This window comes from Bos indicus x Bos taurus, unplaced genomic scaffold, assembly GCF_003369695.1.
Source record: "Bos indicus x Bos taurus breed Angus x Brahman F1 hybrid unplaced genomic scaffold, Bos_hybrid_MaternalHap_v2.0 tig00001133_arrow_arrow_obj, whole genome shotgun sequence".
Lineage (NCBI taxonomy): Eukaryota > Metazoa > Chordata > Mammalia > Artiodactyla > Bovidae > Bos > Bos indicus x Bos taurus.
The window spans coordinates 14736-32369 of NW_020867378.1; the positions used below are offsets into that span (position 1 = coordinate 14736).

Consider the following 17634-nt stretch of genomic DNA (forward strand, 5'->3'; position numbering starts at 1 on the left):
GGCATCCAAGGATGGGGTCAGCTTCATCCAAACCCACACATGGGGTAGAAGGAGGGGTGTGTGTTTGCTTGTGTTCAGTTGTGTCTGACTCTTTGTGGCCTCGTGGACTGTAGCTCACAGGGCTCCTCTGTCCATGGGATTTTCCAGGCAAGAATACTGGCGTGGGTTGCCATTTCCTGCTCCAGAAGATCTTCCCGACCCAGGGATCCAACCCACATCTCTAGCGACTCCTGCACTGGTAGGTGGATTCTTAACCACTACACCAGCTGGGAGGCCTAGGAGGAGGGGAAGCTTGTTTATCCAGAGAAGATCAAGGTGCTGTCACCAGAAAAGGGGTGTGGATGTTGGGCAAGCAGAAATGACAGAGGCATACCTTGACGGGCTATACTTAGACACCAGACACAGAGATCAAAATGCTCTGGAGGCTGGGGTCTTGTAACCATGGCTCTTTCTCTGATACCAAATGTGGGAAGATTGTTTTGAGAACATTCATTAGCCTCTCTGTAGATCCAGCAGAACCACCATCATGCCTGTGTCTTCCCTCTTCCTGTTCTGTGGGCTGTCTTCTGTAGCAGGTGGCTGTCTCGTGCTCAGCCCTGGGGGTTTTTGTAAGGCGCTTCCTGTCACTACCCTCACCGTGGAACTCTCTGACAGCACAGAAATAGATGGCCGAGTCACTCAGCGTCAAGGCTGAGATGGTGAGTTTCAGCATTTGGTTGGGTTTGTAAAATTCCACAGAATATCGTCCTTCCCTTGAGTGCTTGTTTTGAGAATGAATATTAATCATGTAAATCATCTCTCCGCTGGAAGGCTGTCGATACCAGTACATCATATAGTAAGTATAGCTGACTGAGAACTTGCATTCCACGGTCACGGATTCCCCCTCTTTTTTAAACACTGTAGGTACATCGGCGCTCTCAACATTGTTGGAACCTGTGGAAAAGAAGGGAAAAATGACTTATTTGTTGGTGATGCTCACAAGAAAGCTGCCACAGTGGCCAAGTTTTGACCCAGGAAATAAAGCGGAGAAAAGCATTGTAGGATTCTATTCTAACTCCTTTCCCAAATCTCTTTCCTCAGGTCCCAGCTGCAGGGTTGGGGAGCTCCCTACCAAGGCAGATGAGGGCCACGACTGTGCACAGGAGAGCAGGCGGTCCAGACTGCATCCTTGGGGTTCTTCCCACTAGTGAAGTGGCTCTTATTCTGCCTGCCACCTGCCAGGCCCTGTCAGTGTCACTGGAGCTGGGCGGTCCTGTGGCCTTGCTGCTGCAGAGCCGGAAATGGGGTTTCTGCCTGTGCAGGCTTAGTCATGTCACCTGCTGTCTGAGCTTACCCTCCCTGTCTTCCTCCAGGCTTGCTACTTTTCTTTAATAAATATATAACATATAGTATATTTTTTTGTTATAAGGAGAAAGATCAACATAGCAGAACCAACAAGTATAAAAAGTGTAACAGAGATAATAAAATTCAACTATAATTTCACTTCGCAGGGATATATATTGTTAACATTTCATTATATTTCTTTAGTGTCTTTGCAAATGTGCATACTTTAAAGGAACTGAGATCATGTTGAAAGCCTCACTTGTTTATCATTGTGTTTATGAATATACCATCATGTCATTCAATTATACGTTAAAATGTGATTTTTATAGCTTTGTACTACTCTGTTGTGTAAGTGTACTTTAGTTTGTTTAAATATCATTGGTATCATTATATTATATCACTATATTTGTTTTGCCTAATTTAAATACAATGTAGTGAACATTGTAAATATGAGTCTATGCATTTCTGATGACTTGTTTTTATGTTAACCAGGTTTTTTTTGAAGTATTTTATTATGGAGAATTCAAACATCTACAAAAGAAGAGAGAATAGTGTGATAAAACAGCCTATGTCCATTACCTTGCTTCCACAATTATCGACTCATGGCCAGTTAACTAATCTGCTTGCCCATCATCCTACATATCTATGTACCTCCCCCAATTCTGATTAATTTAAAGTAAATGCCAGACATCATGGTATTGTGTACTTTCCTGGGCAGATACATACTGTCAGCTTGACTGTGTATGTGTTGCTAGTGACTTTAATAAGCAATGATAAGATCTATTCTTCGGCTATGCCCCGGAGAAAGGATAGGCTACCCACTTCAAACCAGTCAATCTTAAGGGAGATCAACCCTGAATATTCACTGGAAGGATTGATGCTGAAGCTGAAGCTCCAGTAGTTTGGTCATCTGATGTGAACAGATGACTCATTGGGAAAGTCCCTGATGCTGGGAAAGGCTGAGGGCAGAAGGAGAAGAGGGCTTCACAGGATGAAATGGCTGGACAGTATCACTGATGCAATGAACAGGAACTTGGGCAAACTCCAGGAGATGGTGAGGGACAGGGAGGCCTGGTGTGCTGCAGTCCATGAGGTTGCAAAGAGTTGGACACGACTGGGCTATTGAACAGCAACAACAACCCACTCCAGTATTCTTGGGCTATCCTGGTAGCTCAGATGGTAAAAATCCCCTTGCAATGTGGGAGACCTGGGTTTGATCCCTGGGTTGGCAAGATCCCATGGAGGAGAGCATGGTAACCCACTCTTGCCTGGAGAATCCCCATGGATAGAGGATCCTGGCAGGCTACAGTCCATGGGGTCGCAAAGAGTCAGACACGACTGAGTGACTAAGCACAGCATTGTTTGGCTGGGACTTGGTTGGCAAAATGATATTCTAATTATATAATTTCTACTTCACGTATTAACTTTATGATATTTCTATATATACTTATTGTTATTGCTATATATTATATCTTTATAATATTTCTATAAAGATATTTTCCTTGTCAATATTTCAATTACTCTCTGAGATCAAGTGTATGATTATTTATCAGTCTTTAAGATAATGAGTTGATTCCCTGTAACGTGACCAGTCATCCCTGGTTGACTGAGATGAAGGTGTTTCTCAGGCCATGAGGCTTTTTGTGTCAAACCTGAACAGTCCCAGGCAAACCTGGTGCAAATCAGGACAAATCCCCAAAAGGAACTGAGGAGGATGTTTTTGTGACCCCATGAATTTAAATATACTTGATGTGTTGTAATCCACTGGATTCATTTTATTATTGATTCGAGAATCATTGAATCTTTAGCCAGTGAAAATCTTTTCAGGTTTGCTCTCAAGTCTTTTAACATGGACTCTGTAGTCATTGATAACTTCCTAGTTTTCTGGGATGACAAGGTCTTCTAAGCTTATTTTGTACATTTCCTCCCTGCAAAATAGAATCGGCCATCTATGATTAATGATAATTGTGTTTTTTCCTTTTTAATTCTAATGTTTTTATTATTTTCCTGCACTGGTTAAGATAGGCTTCTCTGGTAGCTCAGCTGGTAAAGAATCTGCTTGCAATTCAGGAGACCCCAGTTCAATTACTGGGTTGGGAAGTTCCCCTGGAGAAGGGTTACATTACCCACTCCAGTGTTCTTGGGCTTCCCTGGTGGCTCAGATATAAAGAATCTGCTTGCAGTGCAGGAGACCTGGGTTTGCTCCCTGGACTGGGAAGATTCCCAAGACTGTTAATGTAGAGTAGAAAGGATAATACTGGAAGTCTTGTGTTTTTAAGGGAATGTTTTTAACATTTCACTTTAAAAGTAAATTAAGACTCCATTTGTCAGGTTAAGGAAGTTCCCTTTACTTCCTAGTTTACTAAGAGATTTTATAGTTAAGAGATTAGTTAAAAATACATACTAATATTAAATTTGACCAAGTTACTTTCAGCATTTAGTGAGAGAATTTTATAATTAATATATTTAGGTGGTGTGTTGTTCAAATATCAAGCCTTCCTCATACTTCTGGGTCTTCTTGGTGGCCCAGACAGTAAAGAATCTGTTTGCAGTATGGGAGACCCAGGTTCAGTCCCAGAATTGGGAAGATCTCCTGGAGACGGGAATGGCAACCCACTCCAGTATTCTTGTCTGGAGAATTCCATGGACAGAGGAGCCTGGCGGGCTACAGTCCATGGGGTCTCAAAGAGTTGGACATGACTGAGTGACTAACACCACACACATACTTCTGGGTGTACCAGTATTATTTTAAATATTCAGTACTAGATGGATAATATTTTTAGGAGTTGTCATTGCTTTTTATAAATAATGTTGGTCTATAATTTTTGTTTGTAATCTATTCTTGTTTTTGTCATTATGGTTCTGTCTTAGGCTCAGAATAATGCATTGACTAGCTTCCTGTTTTTTATTATTCTCAGTACTCAGATATGGTTTGTATTATGTGGAAATCATTGGTCTTGGGTTTGAAATAACTTGCCTAAAAAACCATATGTATGTGTAGTGTTTTAAATTTATATGTAAATTCAAAATTTCTAATTTTCTTATCAGTTTTGCTCTATTACAATTTTTAGAAAGTTTTATATTTTGTCCAAGTTTTCAAATTTATTTGTATGAATCTACCTCTGCATTTTCTTGTAATTATTTGAATTTTTACTGTGCCTATAGCTATAATCTTATTTTACACAATATTTTTGTGTCTTAATGTCCTTGAGAAAATTTACTAGGGATTTGTCCATTTTGTAATTCTTTTCAAAGGACCATTTTATTTTATTTTATTTTTTGGTTTATAAAATGTAATTTTATTTTATGTTACTCTGCTGTTACATAGGGCATAACATTTTCACAAGGCTTTTTTGGGACTACAGTCAATGATTAGCAACATACAATAGTGGTCCAACTCTCTAAATAACAATCACTAGACAAACTGGACACCCTCTCACATGTGCACAAATCTGCATGGAAAAGTACTAATGTTTTAGACTGGACTGTGTGCTTTCCCCCCCTTTCCAGTGTATTAAGAAATGACATGCACTTTAATTTGCTAAAAGCAATGGTTGTATTCTGGCAGCAACATGCTACTTCTATTACATAGTAAAGTGAATACCAGAACTACAAAGGCAGGAGGTGTAAGTGAGTTTTTATTGGGAAGAGTGAATAAGGAAACTCCCTGTTGTCACAGATACACAAGACCTCCATCACATATGATACAGGAGGCATTTAATCTGTGATTACCCCAGCCCCAAAATGTTGAATGCTTTTCCATTCAATCTAATACTTCTGGATTCCTACTAAAAAGGAATACATTAAGAGGATGGAAAAGTTGCTCACTGAAAGGAAATCTCTGAAGAAGAGTAAGGGAGGGAATATAGAAATTAAGAAGTTATGTAGAACACACTCAAAGGACCATTTTAAATTGATCCTTTTCATTGTTTCTATTTCCTTAATTTTAGCTCTCATTCTTACTATTTTCTTTATCCTATCTTTGTTGTTTACTCTTATTGTGTCTTAAGACTTTTTGATTGAATGTTTAGCTCATCATGTTCAGTTTTTTGTTTTTAATATATTTTTAAGGTTGTAAAATTACTCTGTATTGCTTTAGGTTTATCTCTGAAGTGTTAAAATATAAACATTTCATTATAGTTCAGTTGTAAATATTTTAACAATTTCATTATGTCTTTGCTTCACAAATTATTTGGAAGTGCATTTTTTCTTTTTTTAATTTTTATTTTATATTGGAAATAGTTGATTTAGATTAGTTTCAGGTACACAGCGATGTGATTCAGTTATACATTTATATATATGTTTTTCAAATTCTCCCACTGAAATTACTACAGAATAGAGTTCCCTGTGCTGAACCGTAGGTCCTTTTTGCTTATCTATTTTATATACAGTAGTGTGTACATGTTAATACCAAACATTTAATTTATTCCCTCTCCTTCCCTTTTGGTAACCATATTTTTTTTTTGTAGTCTGTGAGTCTGTTTCTGTTTTGTAAATAATTTCGTTTGTATAATTTTGTAAAGATTCTACATAAAAGTAATATCATATGATATTTGTCTATCTCTGACTTAGTTCAGAAGTGCATTTCTTTTTGCCTTTAATGTTGACTTTTATTTGACAGATCTAACTTTGTTTTTGGTAGCAAAAGAATATAACCTGTATGATATTGATTCTTTACTACTTGCTTTGATCAATTTGTGCTCAGCTTTTCTGAATATTTGTTAAGGGCAAATTGCTGGATGGAGAACTGTTGAGTAGATTAGTTATATATATATTACCAAATTACCCTTAGAATGAGTTTACATATGGAAATTTCTACAACATTACTACAAGTTTTTGTTTCGTGACATCCTTAGAAGCACCAGAGAGTCTAATATTAAAAAAATTAACAATTCATAGAGAAACAATGTTTTATTTGACGTGCTTTTGTTTGTCACTGAGGTTGAATTCTTTTCATATTTTTGTTGTTGGTTTCTTAGTTGAAAATTATTTGTTCATATCTATTTTTTTAAATTGGTGTAATTTTCTCTAATTTCTTTGTAATGATATTTTATTTTTAAGGCTATTAAACAGGCTTGTTTACAAAAGACCTTGTCCCGGAGTTCACTACTGTTTCTTCACCAGATAGATATGCAGCTGAATATGTATTATATATTCGTAGTATATAAATATTATATAATATTTACTATACTGAGCTCCTTGAACTAACCATGTTTCTGGTTCATTTCTACCCCAGAACTCACCATTGCAATCCTGGCTGCTGAAATTGTCATTCCAGAAGTGATAATGACATGAGTAATGAAAGGTACACATAGGCTCGAGAGACCTGTTTAGAAAAAGGAATACGTTCTGGCCAAATCATTTTTTGGACAGTGGTTTGTTATAAAGGGTAAATCTGTTATAAAGGAAATCCTATCCAAAGAAATGATCATGGAATGGGAAAGTCCTCAGACTTCCTTACAAGCCTGGATTAAGGAATAAGACAGGGCTTGGGAAAATTGCATGTATAGAAGGAAATAGGTGGTCCCAAAGTTTCCTGAAGTTCCAAAGAATTTTAAAGAAAAATCTGCCGCCAAGGACCTCAACAGTGTTCAAGTGTCTAATTATCAATGGTATCCTTTACTCTCCCAAGTTCAGGCCTCTCATCAGTCTCCATGTAGAGTTAGCATGGTCTCATTGTTTTCAGAATCGTGTTAATGGGCAAGATTGTCCCCTGGAGGCCACATGGAGAAGCAGCCTTTTAAAAACATTCTAGCCTCATAGTTCTCGGGCTCCCCTGGTGGCTCAGCTGGTAAAGAATCTGCCTGCGATGCAGGAGAACCAGGTTCCATCCCTGGTTTGGGAAGATTCCCCGAAGAAGGAAATAGCTATCCACTGCAGTATTCTTGCCTGGAGCATCCCCTGGACAGAGAAGCCTAGCAGATCCATTGGGTCTCAAAGAGTTGGACACCACTGAGCGACTAACATTTTTACTTTCCAGCCTCATAGTTCTCAAGTGTGGGTGCACATTAGAATAAATAGGAAGGCTTAAAAAATGTGGATTCCAGAGCCCTAGACCAATGTGGGGACACACTCCAGAATCACCTATTAAAGTTTATACTTAAGTAAAAAAATAAGATAGAAATGAAAGCTACTGCTCTGCAATAAACCTAAACATGAACAGAACCAGAATTACTAATAGCAGGAAGATGAACTAAAGAAGATATTGAGAGAGGAAAAAAGAAGACACTTTATCTGCAGGTTTCCCACTTTGGGAGGGAGCCAGTTTTACAAAACATTAAGACTTGAAATTTGAATGGGCCAGTTTTGGAGTGTGTATCTGTGATGGTCCCATGAAGGTTCTCATTTTTGTGTATATAAGTTCACTGCTGATTATCTAAGTTTGTACTCCTAGTTCTGAAACCTTTGCTCTTCACTCAGCTTTCACTGGGCTCTGGGTGGCTGCAGTATTACCAGGGGTCAGCAACTCTAGAACCTCATCCAGGACTTGGCATCAGGGTCAAGACTAGCATTTTGAGATTTAAACTTCTAAACCAACATTAATTAAAATTTTCATCTGGAGTCATAGAATCACAAAAAAATTCAAACTGAAGGGCTTTTTGAAGCTACCCAGACTAACTTCCTCCTTATAAAAATATGAAAAAGTCATGTTAATTTTGAGAATCCAACAAACATAAAAGATAGTTACCATTTCAATATCTTCTTCTCTTTCCCAGGTACCTCATAGGGTACCTGATAGGGTACAAAGAAGCCATGTACATATGTGAACTTTTCCTTGCACCGTCTCTACCTAAAAGAGGCCAAGCACTGCTAGTGGTCCTACTGACTTTCTCTAGGTTGTTTCTACCAACTTTTCTGTAGGTGACTTTCTCTAGTTTTCATTTCTGGGTGTAGAAACATGATGGATGTGGAGGTGGAATTCCCATCAGCCCGTCTCTAAGTTTATAAAGTGACTTTCTGGGTGGTTCTGGCTTCCTGAGATAAAACCTGGTGGGTTGGAAGGGAAACCTGGCAATGTGTTTCTAAATACAGCTCTATCTGCTTTCTGTTGAGGGGAGATGGCTCTCAGATTCTGCTATTAGGTTATCAGTCAGTGTTACTTCTCAGCGATATTGTCAGTCTTCATGACTTCTATATTTTCCTGTGTCAGTAAGGAGGGAGAGAATTGCCACCTGCTCTTCTTTTACATATGGATTTCTCTAACATGACTGCTTACTTCTTCAGAGAGTCTCTAGAGCATACTTTCCTGCAGAAGCCATGAGATACAAGTGTGTGCTGTGCTAAGCCACGAGTTTGTGGTAAGTTGTCTTGTGGCCATAGAAAATGAATACAGATTTTGGCACCTCATAGTGGGTGTTTTTGTACCAAATATCTAAAAAGGCTGAAGGAATTTTGAGAAGTATGATAGAAAAAAATCTAAATTCCTTTGAACAGATTGTTAGTTTTAATAGAAGTCTGGACTTTAAGGACACTTCTAGGGAAGCTGCAGAAGGAATTAAGGAACTGTTACGGAGAACTGAAGGAAGGGGAACCCTTGTTCGGTAGTGGCAGAAACTGTAATTGTTTCCCGTGGTTATGTGGAAGGCTGAACTTGGTTGCAGAGCTAAGGAGATTTCTAAGCAAAGCATGCATGTACCACTGGGTTTCTTCTTGCTGCTTATAGTGAAATGCAAGGGGAAAGAGGTAAACTGAGGAAAGAATTGTTAAACAAAAAGGAACCAGGACTGTATAAATCTGAAAATCCTCAATTTGAAAAGATACTAAAATTAAGACAGTGCAGCATAGAGAAAACTCTGAGTGAGACTGTACAACTTTTCATTAAAACATCAGAAAAAATCAATGTTGGGAGTATTCAATCACACAAACGGTTCTTTCTAGAGATTAAGATAAGCCTTATATATCCTCTCAATCAAACCAAAGGACCCGTAGGAAGCTTGAGAATATGGTTTGTCGGCCAACTGAGCAGGGGCCGAAATAGAGGTCATGTGGAAAAGATTTGTGGCTGTGTCTTTTTCTAAAGACACAAACTTCATTGAATCCGTGGGAGACCCATATTAGTGCAAATCCAAATTAAAGTCCCCGTGAAGCAGCATCAGCAAGGCTGAAGGTGATCAATGTGTTTATACATCTCTGTTGGGTAGAATCTCCCTGTTTCCAAGGAGTAGAATGTAGTGTAACAATTTTGACTCTCTCTGCCCCCTCAGTCACTTCTCCTAGAGGAGGGAAAAGCATTTCTTGACCACCCTGTTAAATTGTACCCTTCAATCTCTCTCTCAGCCTTGTATTTATTGCTTCTATAACATGCATCCTAATTTGCTTGTATATTGTTTATATATCTTTATCCTATCTTTCTCATTAGATATTAAGGAATCTGTTGTTGGGCATATTTTTCTTCAGCATCATATCTTTGGCATCTAACACAGTGTCTGTGACCTACCCACAAATAAATGAGATCTAAAGCAACATGACTGCTATAAAGTTTCTTAAAATTTTTTTAAATTTAATTTTTATTTTATTTTGTGTATAGTTGATTTACAACTTTATGCTAGTCTCAGATGTATAGCAAAGTGATTCAGTTATGCATATACATATATCCATTCTTTTTCAGATTCTTTTCCCATATAGTGTAAGATTTTATTATTGATTGATTGATGGGAGTATAGTTGAATTACACTATTGTGTTAGTTCCAGGTATACAGCAAAGTGATTCAGTTATATATATATATTTATTTTCCAGATTGTTTTCCACTCTAGGTTATTTTAAGATATTGAATTTTGTTCCCTATGTTATACAGGAAATCCTTATTGCTGATCTAGTTTATATACAGTAGTGTGTATCTGTTAATCCCACTCGGAATTTCTCTCTCCCCCCTGCTCCTGTTCCCCTTTAGTAGCCATAATTTTGTTTTGTGTGTCTGTGTCTCTGTTTCTGTTTTGTAAATAGATTCATTTGTTCATTTGTATTATTTTTTTAGAGTCCACATTCAAGTGACAGCCTATAATATTTGTCTTTTACTGCTATAAAGTTTTACAGTTGCCAAGGGTGAGGGCGATTGCTACAGCTAAGTGTGAATCGAGGGCAGGATTTCAGTACTGAAAATGAGGATTAGAGAGTCTTCTAGGCAAGTGGAATGGCCTGAACAAGACTGTGAAGTGGTGAAGCATGCTGTCTTTTCATGGAAAGCATTGTCTCAAGAGGAAACTGAGAAGGTTCTCTGCGGGAGGGAGACAGTGGAAGGCTGGTCTGGCTGCACTCGGCAGGGCGGATCAGCATATGCGGTCAGAGCCTGTGGGTGGGTGTTAGGGGCCTGGGGCATTGTGGTAAAGCCATCTGTGGGAACAGCTGTCTTCGATCCTGGTCCTGGCCCACCTATGGCTTCCTTACTGCCTGAAGTGGGAAGAGGAGGGAAGAAGTCAGAAATGTTCCATATGAGACAGATACCAGTGTGTACAGGTAGAGGAGTTGGCCTGGTGTCTGAGATCTCTAGGAGACAAAGTTCAGGCAGCAAGCTAGTTAAAAATTATTTGCTTTGTTTTGAGCAAATGCTATTTTTATCTGCTGCTCAAATACCTCAGGTACTAGATTCAGGGAGGGGAATGTTTCTGAGAAGGAGATCTGGATACCATTTTTCTATTCTCTGAGCTCAGGGGTGGGTGCGAATGTTTTTCCAAAAACAATCAGCAGTTTCCTTCCAGGACCCCAGAGGATCACTCACAATTCCTGTTTCCCAGTGTCTTTCTGAGTGTGTGTGTGTATACGCAGGCTTCTGCAGCCTGGGGTGTTTTTGGCAGACTCCTTTTTCTTTCTTCTTCTGCCATCATTGCTGTGTGTTCTGAGAACACAATGACACAGATTCCTGACTGTCATTGTGAGCTGATGAGACCAATTAATTTAGCCTCTTCTTAGAAGTTCTCTGAATAGCATCCATTTGTTGATTTCTGGTTACGCAAAATAATAAGGTGGAAAAAGTTAACCATGTGCTAACTACAAGCAAGTAGAACCCAGATGGATTGGAACCAGAAGGCTGATGATAGATTCCCAAAACATCACCTGGTTACCTCACTACCAACGAATCAGAAGAATTGTGCACGAGCTGATCACCCACCCTGAGACCCTGTCTCTCACACTGTCTTTCAAAACCCTTCTAAAAGCCTTTGGGAAATTCGGGTCTTTTGAGCATCAACTACACTTTCTCCTGGCTTGCTACCTTACAATAAACACTGTACTTTCCTTCACCGCAACCTGGTGTCAGTAGATTGGCTTCATTATGCACTGGGTGAGTGGACCCAAGTTTGGTTTGGTAACACTATAAATGAGAGGCTTAAATATCTCACATAGCTTATATCTGGTATGATAAGTAGATAGTCACATGAGAAGATCTCTTCCACAGAAGCCTTCCCAGAAGTGTTATCTAAGCTCATTATGGCCAGGAGCTCTTGTTCTAACCACCCCCCTCATTTCTTCATTTTTTTAAAAAAGGATTAGATAATCATTACGAGTGTTTAGAAAATGTTTCCTGAATATGGAATATTTCATGGCCTTGCAGATGGAGATGAGAATAAGGAAAATCAGGCAGAAAATAAGGAAAATTATTCGTATTGCTAGGTTCTGTTCTCTGCATTATCAGTGTCTATCTCTTGGCTGGATCATTTCAGTCCCTGTGTATAAATATTCTATACTATCCTGTATGCTGTCTCATGCCCCTGATAAAATATCCCTTGCTCGGCAATTTTAATTTCAGCACCACGGGGAGGAAGGGAAGTGTGGGTTTTCTTGTATTTGCCCACTGATTTCTCTGCTATGTGCCTCTCTCCCTCTCCTGGGATTTCTTTACAATATTTATAGGAAAAAAATTCTATTTTGAAAAATTCTAATTTCAAAGGGATGGACATTAATCACATATAATGGGAAAACAAAATGTGAAGAAGAAAATAAAGATCACCTTTTAAATCAATTATGCAGAGAAGCTTTGTTAACAGCTTAGCATTTTAGCTTTATATATATATGTTTACAAAATTGTAACAATGTGGTATATTCAGTTTTATTTATTTATTTATTTCCCTTAACAGCAAGAGTATTTCTAGATCATTAGCATAGTTATAATGGCTGCATTTGTATAGACATTGTCATGATTTATCTAACTATTCTACTACTGGTAGACATTTATATTTCTCCCAATTTTGACATAATAAAAAGTATTACAATGAAACACTGTACTTCTATAGAATTATATATGCATGTTTATGGTTATTTCCTATGAATTAAATTAGTAGGGATTAAATTAATGGGGAAGCTCATATAAACTTTCTATCTCTTTCTCTCTCTTACTCTCTCTCCCTACCTCCCTGTGGTAGCAAAGCTCAGAATCCAAAGTATATGTTTTTTCCACCACTAGAACTTGTCTTCAGTTAGAAGCTTTCAGGGGTTTCAAAGCATTCCTTAGCTCTTTACTTGGGCATTGTCATTATAACTTTTCTTAAAAACCTATATCTCTAATAAAAAAAATTGTTCATGCTGACTGTCATGATCAAGTAATACAGAGATGGGTAAAGGAAAAGTCAGTATCTTCTGCTTGTCACGTCCCAGTCCTTTGGTCCCTTGTGAGGAGGTTAGGAGGGGGACATTCTGTACCTGGTGTTATTTGAAGTCAAAATTTTCTCTTTTGCACATGTCTTAGCTGCATGACTTGCCTTTTGTTTTTTTTTTTTCTGAAAAACACCTCAGTGTCTGGTTAGAAACAGGATAGGGTCAGTTTGAACTTGTTGTAAGAGTGCTGTAAGAGTTACCTGTTGAAGATATGATAAATATGAAAGACATCTGAAAAATATCCCTGATGTAAATGTTGAAAATGAAGAAGGACATCCTGTCCCCTTATGGATTTTCAAGTGCTTTCAAAATTGAGAAAACACTGAACAAATCTGAAAGACAGTTGAATGCTATGTCATCAGACAGAAGATATTGTTCAATTAGAGATATTGCATTGCTATGTAAAGTAAATGTTAGAATCATCTCATTTTTAAAAAATTCATTTTCACAATGAAGAATGCCTTTGCTCTCAGTCTAGGAGAATCTGCACGGTCCTTTTATATTGATTGAATAAATTAGACCTAAATGGGCAGTGCTACATTTGAGTGACTGTTAGTCTCTCAATTAACTAAAAGTGTCTGACTCTTTACAACCCCATGGACTGTATAGCTCACTAGGCTCCTCTGTCCATGGAATTCTCCAGGCAAGAATACTGGAGAGGTTAGCCATTCTCTTCTCTGGGGAATCTTCTCCACCCAGAGATTGAACCCAGGGCTCCTGCAGATTCTTTACCATCTGAGCCACCAGGGAAGCCATTTAGCTGTTTACTAATCAAAAGGTTGGTGAGTCAGAGCAGGCCTCACGGTAGGCACAGCTTATAAGCACAGTAATTAGTGTTCATTAACAAATATCCAACAAGTGAAGTTTCTGTAACAAGCATTCCTAGGTAACAGTTCTTCGAACCAATAGGCTAGTATTTTCATTATTATAAGAAAGCTCCTTGCTCTTTTTAGTTAACAGAGATAAGCAGAAACTTTATATAGTTATAAGATAGGAAACATGATTTAGCTTATTTTATAGTCAGATCAGATCAGATCAGTTGCTCAGTCATGTCCAACTCTTTGCGACCCCATGAATCGCAGCACGCCAGGCCTCCCTGTCCATCACCAACTCCCGGAGTTCACTCAGACTCACGTCCATCGAGTCAGTGATGCCATCCAGCCATCTCATCCTCTGTTGTCCCCTTCTCCTCTTGCCCCCAATCCCTCCCAGCATCAGAGTCTTTTCCATGGCATGTAATTATGCATTCACTGCTTCTCTTAACTACCTATATGGAGTTAAAACAAGCATTAATTGAACAATTATCATGTGTCAGGCACTGGCCTCTCTATGAGGTGCATGTAATTAACTATCGCAAATTTTCAAAAAGGACTGAAGAGTGGAGAAATGAAATAATTTTAAGTCACAGAGCTAAAATCTGAAGGATCTGCATGTAGGCAGTCTGTACCTGGAGCCTGTGCACTTTTTAAAAAAAAAATATTTATTTATTTATTTTTAAATTGATTGATGATTGGTTTACAATAGAGCCTGTGCTTTTAATCTCTGTCTTGTCTCTTAATTTGTTTCACTAAACAAAGGCTCATTATTAACCTAGTGTTTTTCAGTCTCAAAAGTCCTTGTATCAATTACTTAAATTTCTCTCCAAATAATAGCATTTAGTTTTAACTTGACTTTCCATCAGGGTCGAATCGTGGATATTTGAGGCTCCTAAAAATTCGTTTCCACAAAGAGCTACTGGGTGAAAGTATACATCTGTTCACTGAGCCATTATTTCAAGACTTCAAGAATATGTGCAGGCTGGGTCTTTTCAACACTTCACACAAACATGACTCAATGTGATGAGATCAACAAGCAACTTACATTTTAGGAGGTGACAATAGGGAATAAAAAAAGACTCCATTTTCTCTTAAGCCATTCTGAACGTGTGCTTGCTGTCACCTGCTGACTTGATGACCTCCCGCTGGCGTGGCCGATTCAGGGAGAGAACTGACACAGATGTACACAAACAGTGTGGAGAATGGGGGTTGTCCATTCTCCTCCTGAAGCGATGGCGCTTGGGGGTTAGATTTATGGTATATTTTATTGGCAACAGTGACTCCTATGAGGTTTCTGAGAAGGTAGAGAACAAATGTCTGTTAGGCCTTGAATGTCAATTGTTCAGAAATTCTGAAACATATGCTGGTCAATGGGTTTGCTGTCAAAATAGAAGAGATTGATAGAGAGGAGGACATTTCTTTAGAGAACAGCATGCAGTCTATGCCTTTGAGTGCCCTTAAGGGAGGCCAATTTGCAAAGGCTGGTATTTACTCTTTCATGCAACTTAGTTGAAGCATTTACATGGTAATGTTTCAGTTTAACATGGGAATGTTATTTTAAATCCTATACATGCTGCATATAAAAGTGTCCAGATGAATTATCTTATGTGTTTACTGTGTCTCGATGCTTGGGTATGTGCCTGTTTAAAAGTACTGTTTGCCCGTCCCAGCTTCATTCTGACACAGGGTCGGCAGGGTCTCCTAACAGAGACTATGTGTTCCTCTGGTGCCTCTAGTAACAAATTCCCGTCTTTCAGGGTTACCCCAAATTTCATACTATAATTATCCAGGTAGTGGTTTTCAACTGGGTGTTTTGGTTTCTTAATTTTTGAAATAGCACATACCCTTGGCTGGCCTGAGGGGGCATGTGATACGTGTGAAAGTGATTTGTCATTTTTGTAGGAGCAGGAAGACATTGAACACGGCTGATCTGGAGACTAGAAACCTAGCAGGTAAACATTTGGAGTTTACTCAGATGTACACACCACAACAGCTTTATTGTCTGTAACAACTTAATTTCTAACTCCAGTAACCATTTCATCTGGTATCAGAAAACTTATTTTAAGCAAATATAGGGTTTCTTAGTTTAAACCAAATTTTTAAAGTCAATTCAGGATTTCCTCTGACCGTTCGGGTTTCCCCTCGCTCCATCCTTGGTTGATGTCTGAGCTCTAGAGGCCTTAGTGTGTCCTGATGCTGGTTGGGGGCACCTGGCCCCTGTTGGCACCTGCTGGGCTGCAGTGCTTTGGGTCTGGCCTGCCACATTTCCTGTTTCTGTGTCTCTAGATGTCTGAGTCCCTCTGGGTTTCTAGTTGTTGATGTGCATGTTCCTTGTCCCTTGAATTGAAATCTGTCCAGATTCACTAAAGCTCTCTCAATACATTTCCATGTTTTTTGGTGTGTCTGTGAAAACTCAGCTGCTCTAACATCACTTATACAGAATGGATAGAATGGGGCTGTCTTGGGCTCTCTGGGCCCACTCTGACTACAGCACAGCTATCTCTGTCCTGGTGGAAACTTGCAAGTCTATTGTCTTTCTGATAGGGATGGGTAAGTCTCCTAGTCTCAGATTCCTACACACCTGTTTGGGCTCCACTGGTGGGAAGGGGTATGAAGGTTGGGCACGGAGGTCTTCTTCAATGTCTTACCTGTGCTGCTTTCGTTTCATCACCCCTAGGAATTCCCCCAGACCTCGAAATTGTATTAAAATCTAGAGTTTGTGTCAACCCATATTCTCAGAGATCTTTTGTAAGGCATAGGTTTTTTTTTTTAAACTCAAAGATTATAACCCAAGCTCAAACACTTTTTCTTTTATTGATTCTCAGAAGAATGTGTCTAAATTTATTTTGAAGCTTGAAAGCAAAGAATTTATTTTTTAATTTTACTTACTTTCTATTTATATATTTATATTTATTTATTTTTTCTTCTATGTTTATTTGTGCTCTTCCTCCTCCAATATAGGAAGTCAGGACTTCCTGCCTAATGTGAGAAGGATGAAGAATGAAATAAAATACACATCTGCCTATATAAAAATGGTTTCTTTGTCACTGAGATGATTGGGGATTGGGTATTAAGATAACCAGGTTACTATTAATAACACCTTTTTATGATATCAGAGAAAATATAAGTGATTACCTTCTGAGATACCATATAAGAAACTGGATAAGCACATTAACCATGGAGTCAGATGATTTGGATTCAAATCCTGGGAGTCTGTAACACAGAGTACATTATTTAAACTCCTCGTGCCTAGTTTCTATAACTGGGCAAATAACTGGAGTTGTTATAAGAATTAAGTAAGTTAATAATGTACAATACTCAGAACAGAAACTGTTCAACAGTAAGCACTTAACAAATATCGTTATTAGATATTGCCAGCTTATGTGCTGAAAGCATTTAAAAGTGATTGTCTCATATATACATGTTCCAAATAATGCACATAGCATCCAAATTTAGATATTTTGTTCCCTTTCCAGTTGTTTTGCCCATGTTATCTACTTTTAACTTTTTTTTTCGCTCTCTTCATAAAACTGATTAGTTTGCACTGATAAAACTTTTTTATCCACATGGACTTGCTCAACAGAAAATGTAACCTACCAGAATTGGTCAAACTATGAGGTTAAGGGCATAGTCCTCCAGACTGCCAAGTCTATCCAAAACTTAGGACCCCAGTTTCAAGGATTAGGAGCCAACTACAAAGTTAAACAGTGGAAACAGTGTCAGACCTTTATTTTTCTGAGCTCCAAAATCACTGCAGATGGTGACTGCAGCCATGAAATTAAAAGACGCTTACTCCTTGGAAGGAAAGTTATGACCAACCTAGATAGCATATTCAAAATCAGAGACATTACTTTGCCAACAAAGGTTCTGTCTAGTCAAGGCTATGGTTTTTCCTGTGGTTATGTATGG

At 38.5% G+C, this 17634-nt stretch overlaps 1 gene segment (V, D, J or C); it reads right to left on the reverse strand.

Moving 5' to 3' along the window:
* Window positions 1-333: 333 nt before the first annotated feature.
* LOC113888708 lies at window positions 334-1322 on the reverse strand. The segment is given in 2 exon segments: window positions 334-933; window positions 1112-1322. Coding segments are annotated over 2 exon segments (600 nt in total).
* Between the last annotated feature and the right edge of the window lie 16312 nt (window positions 1323-17634).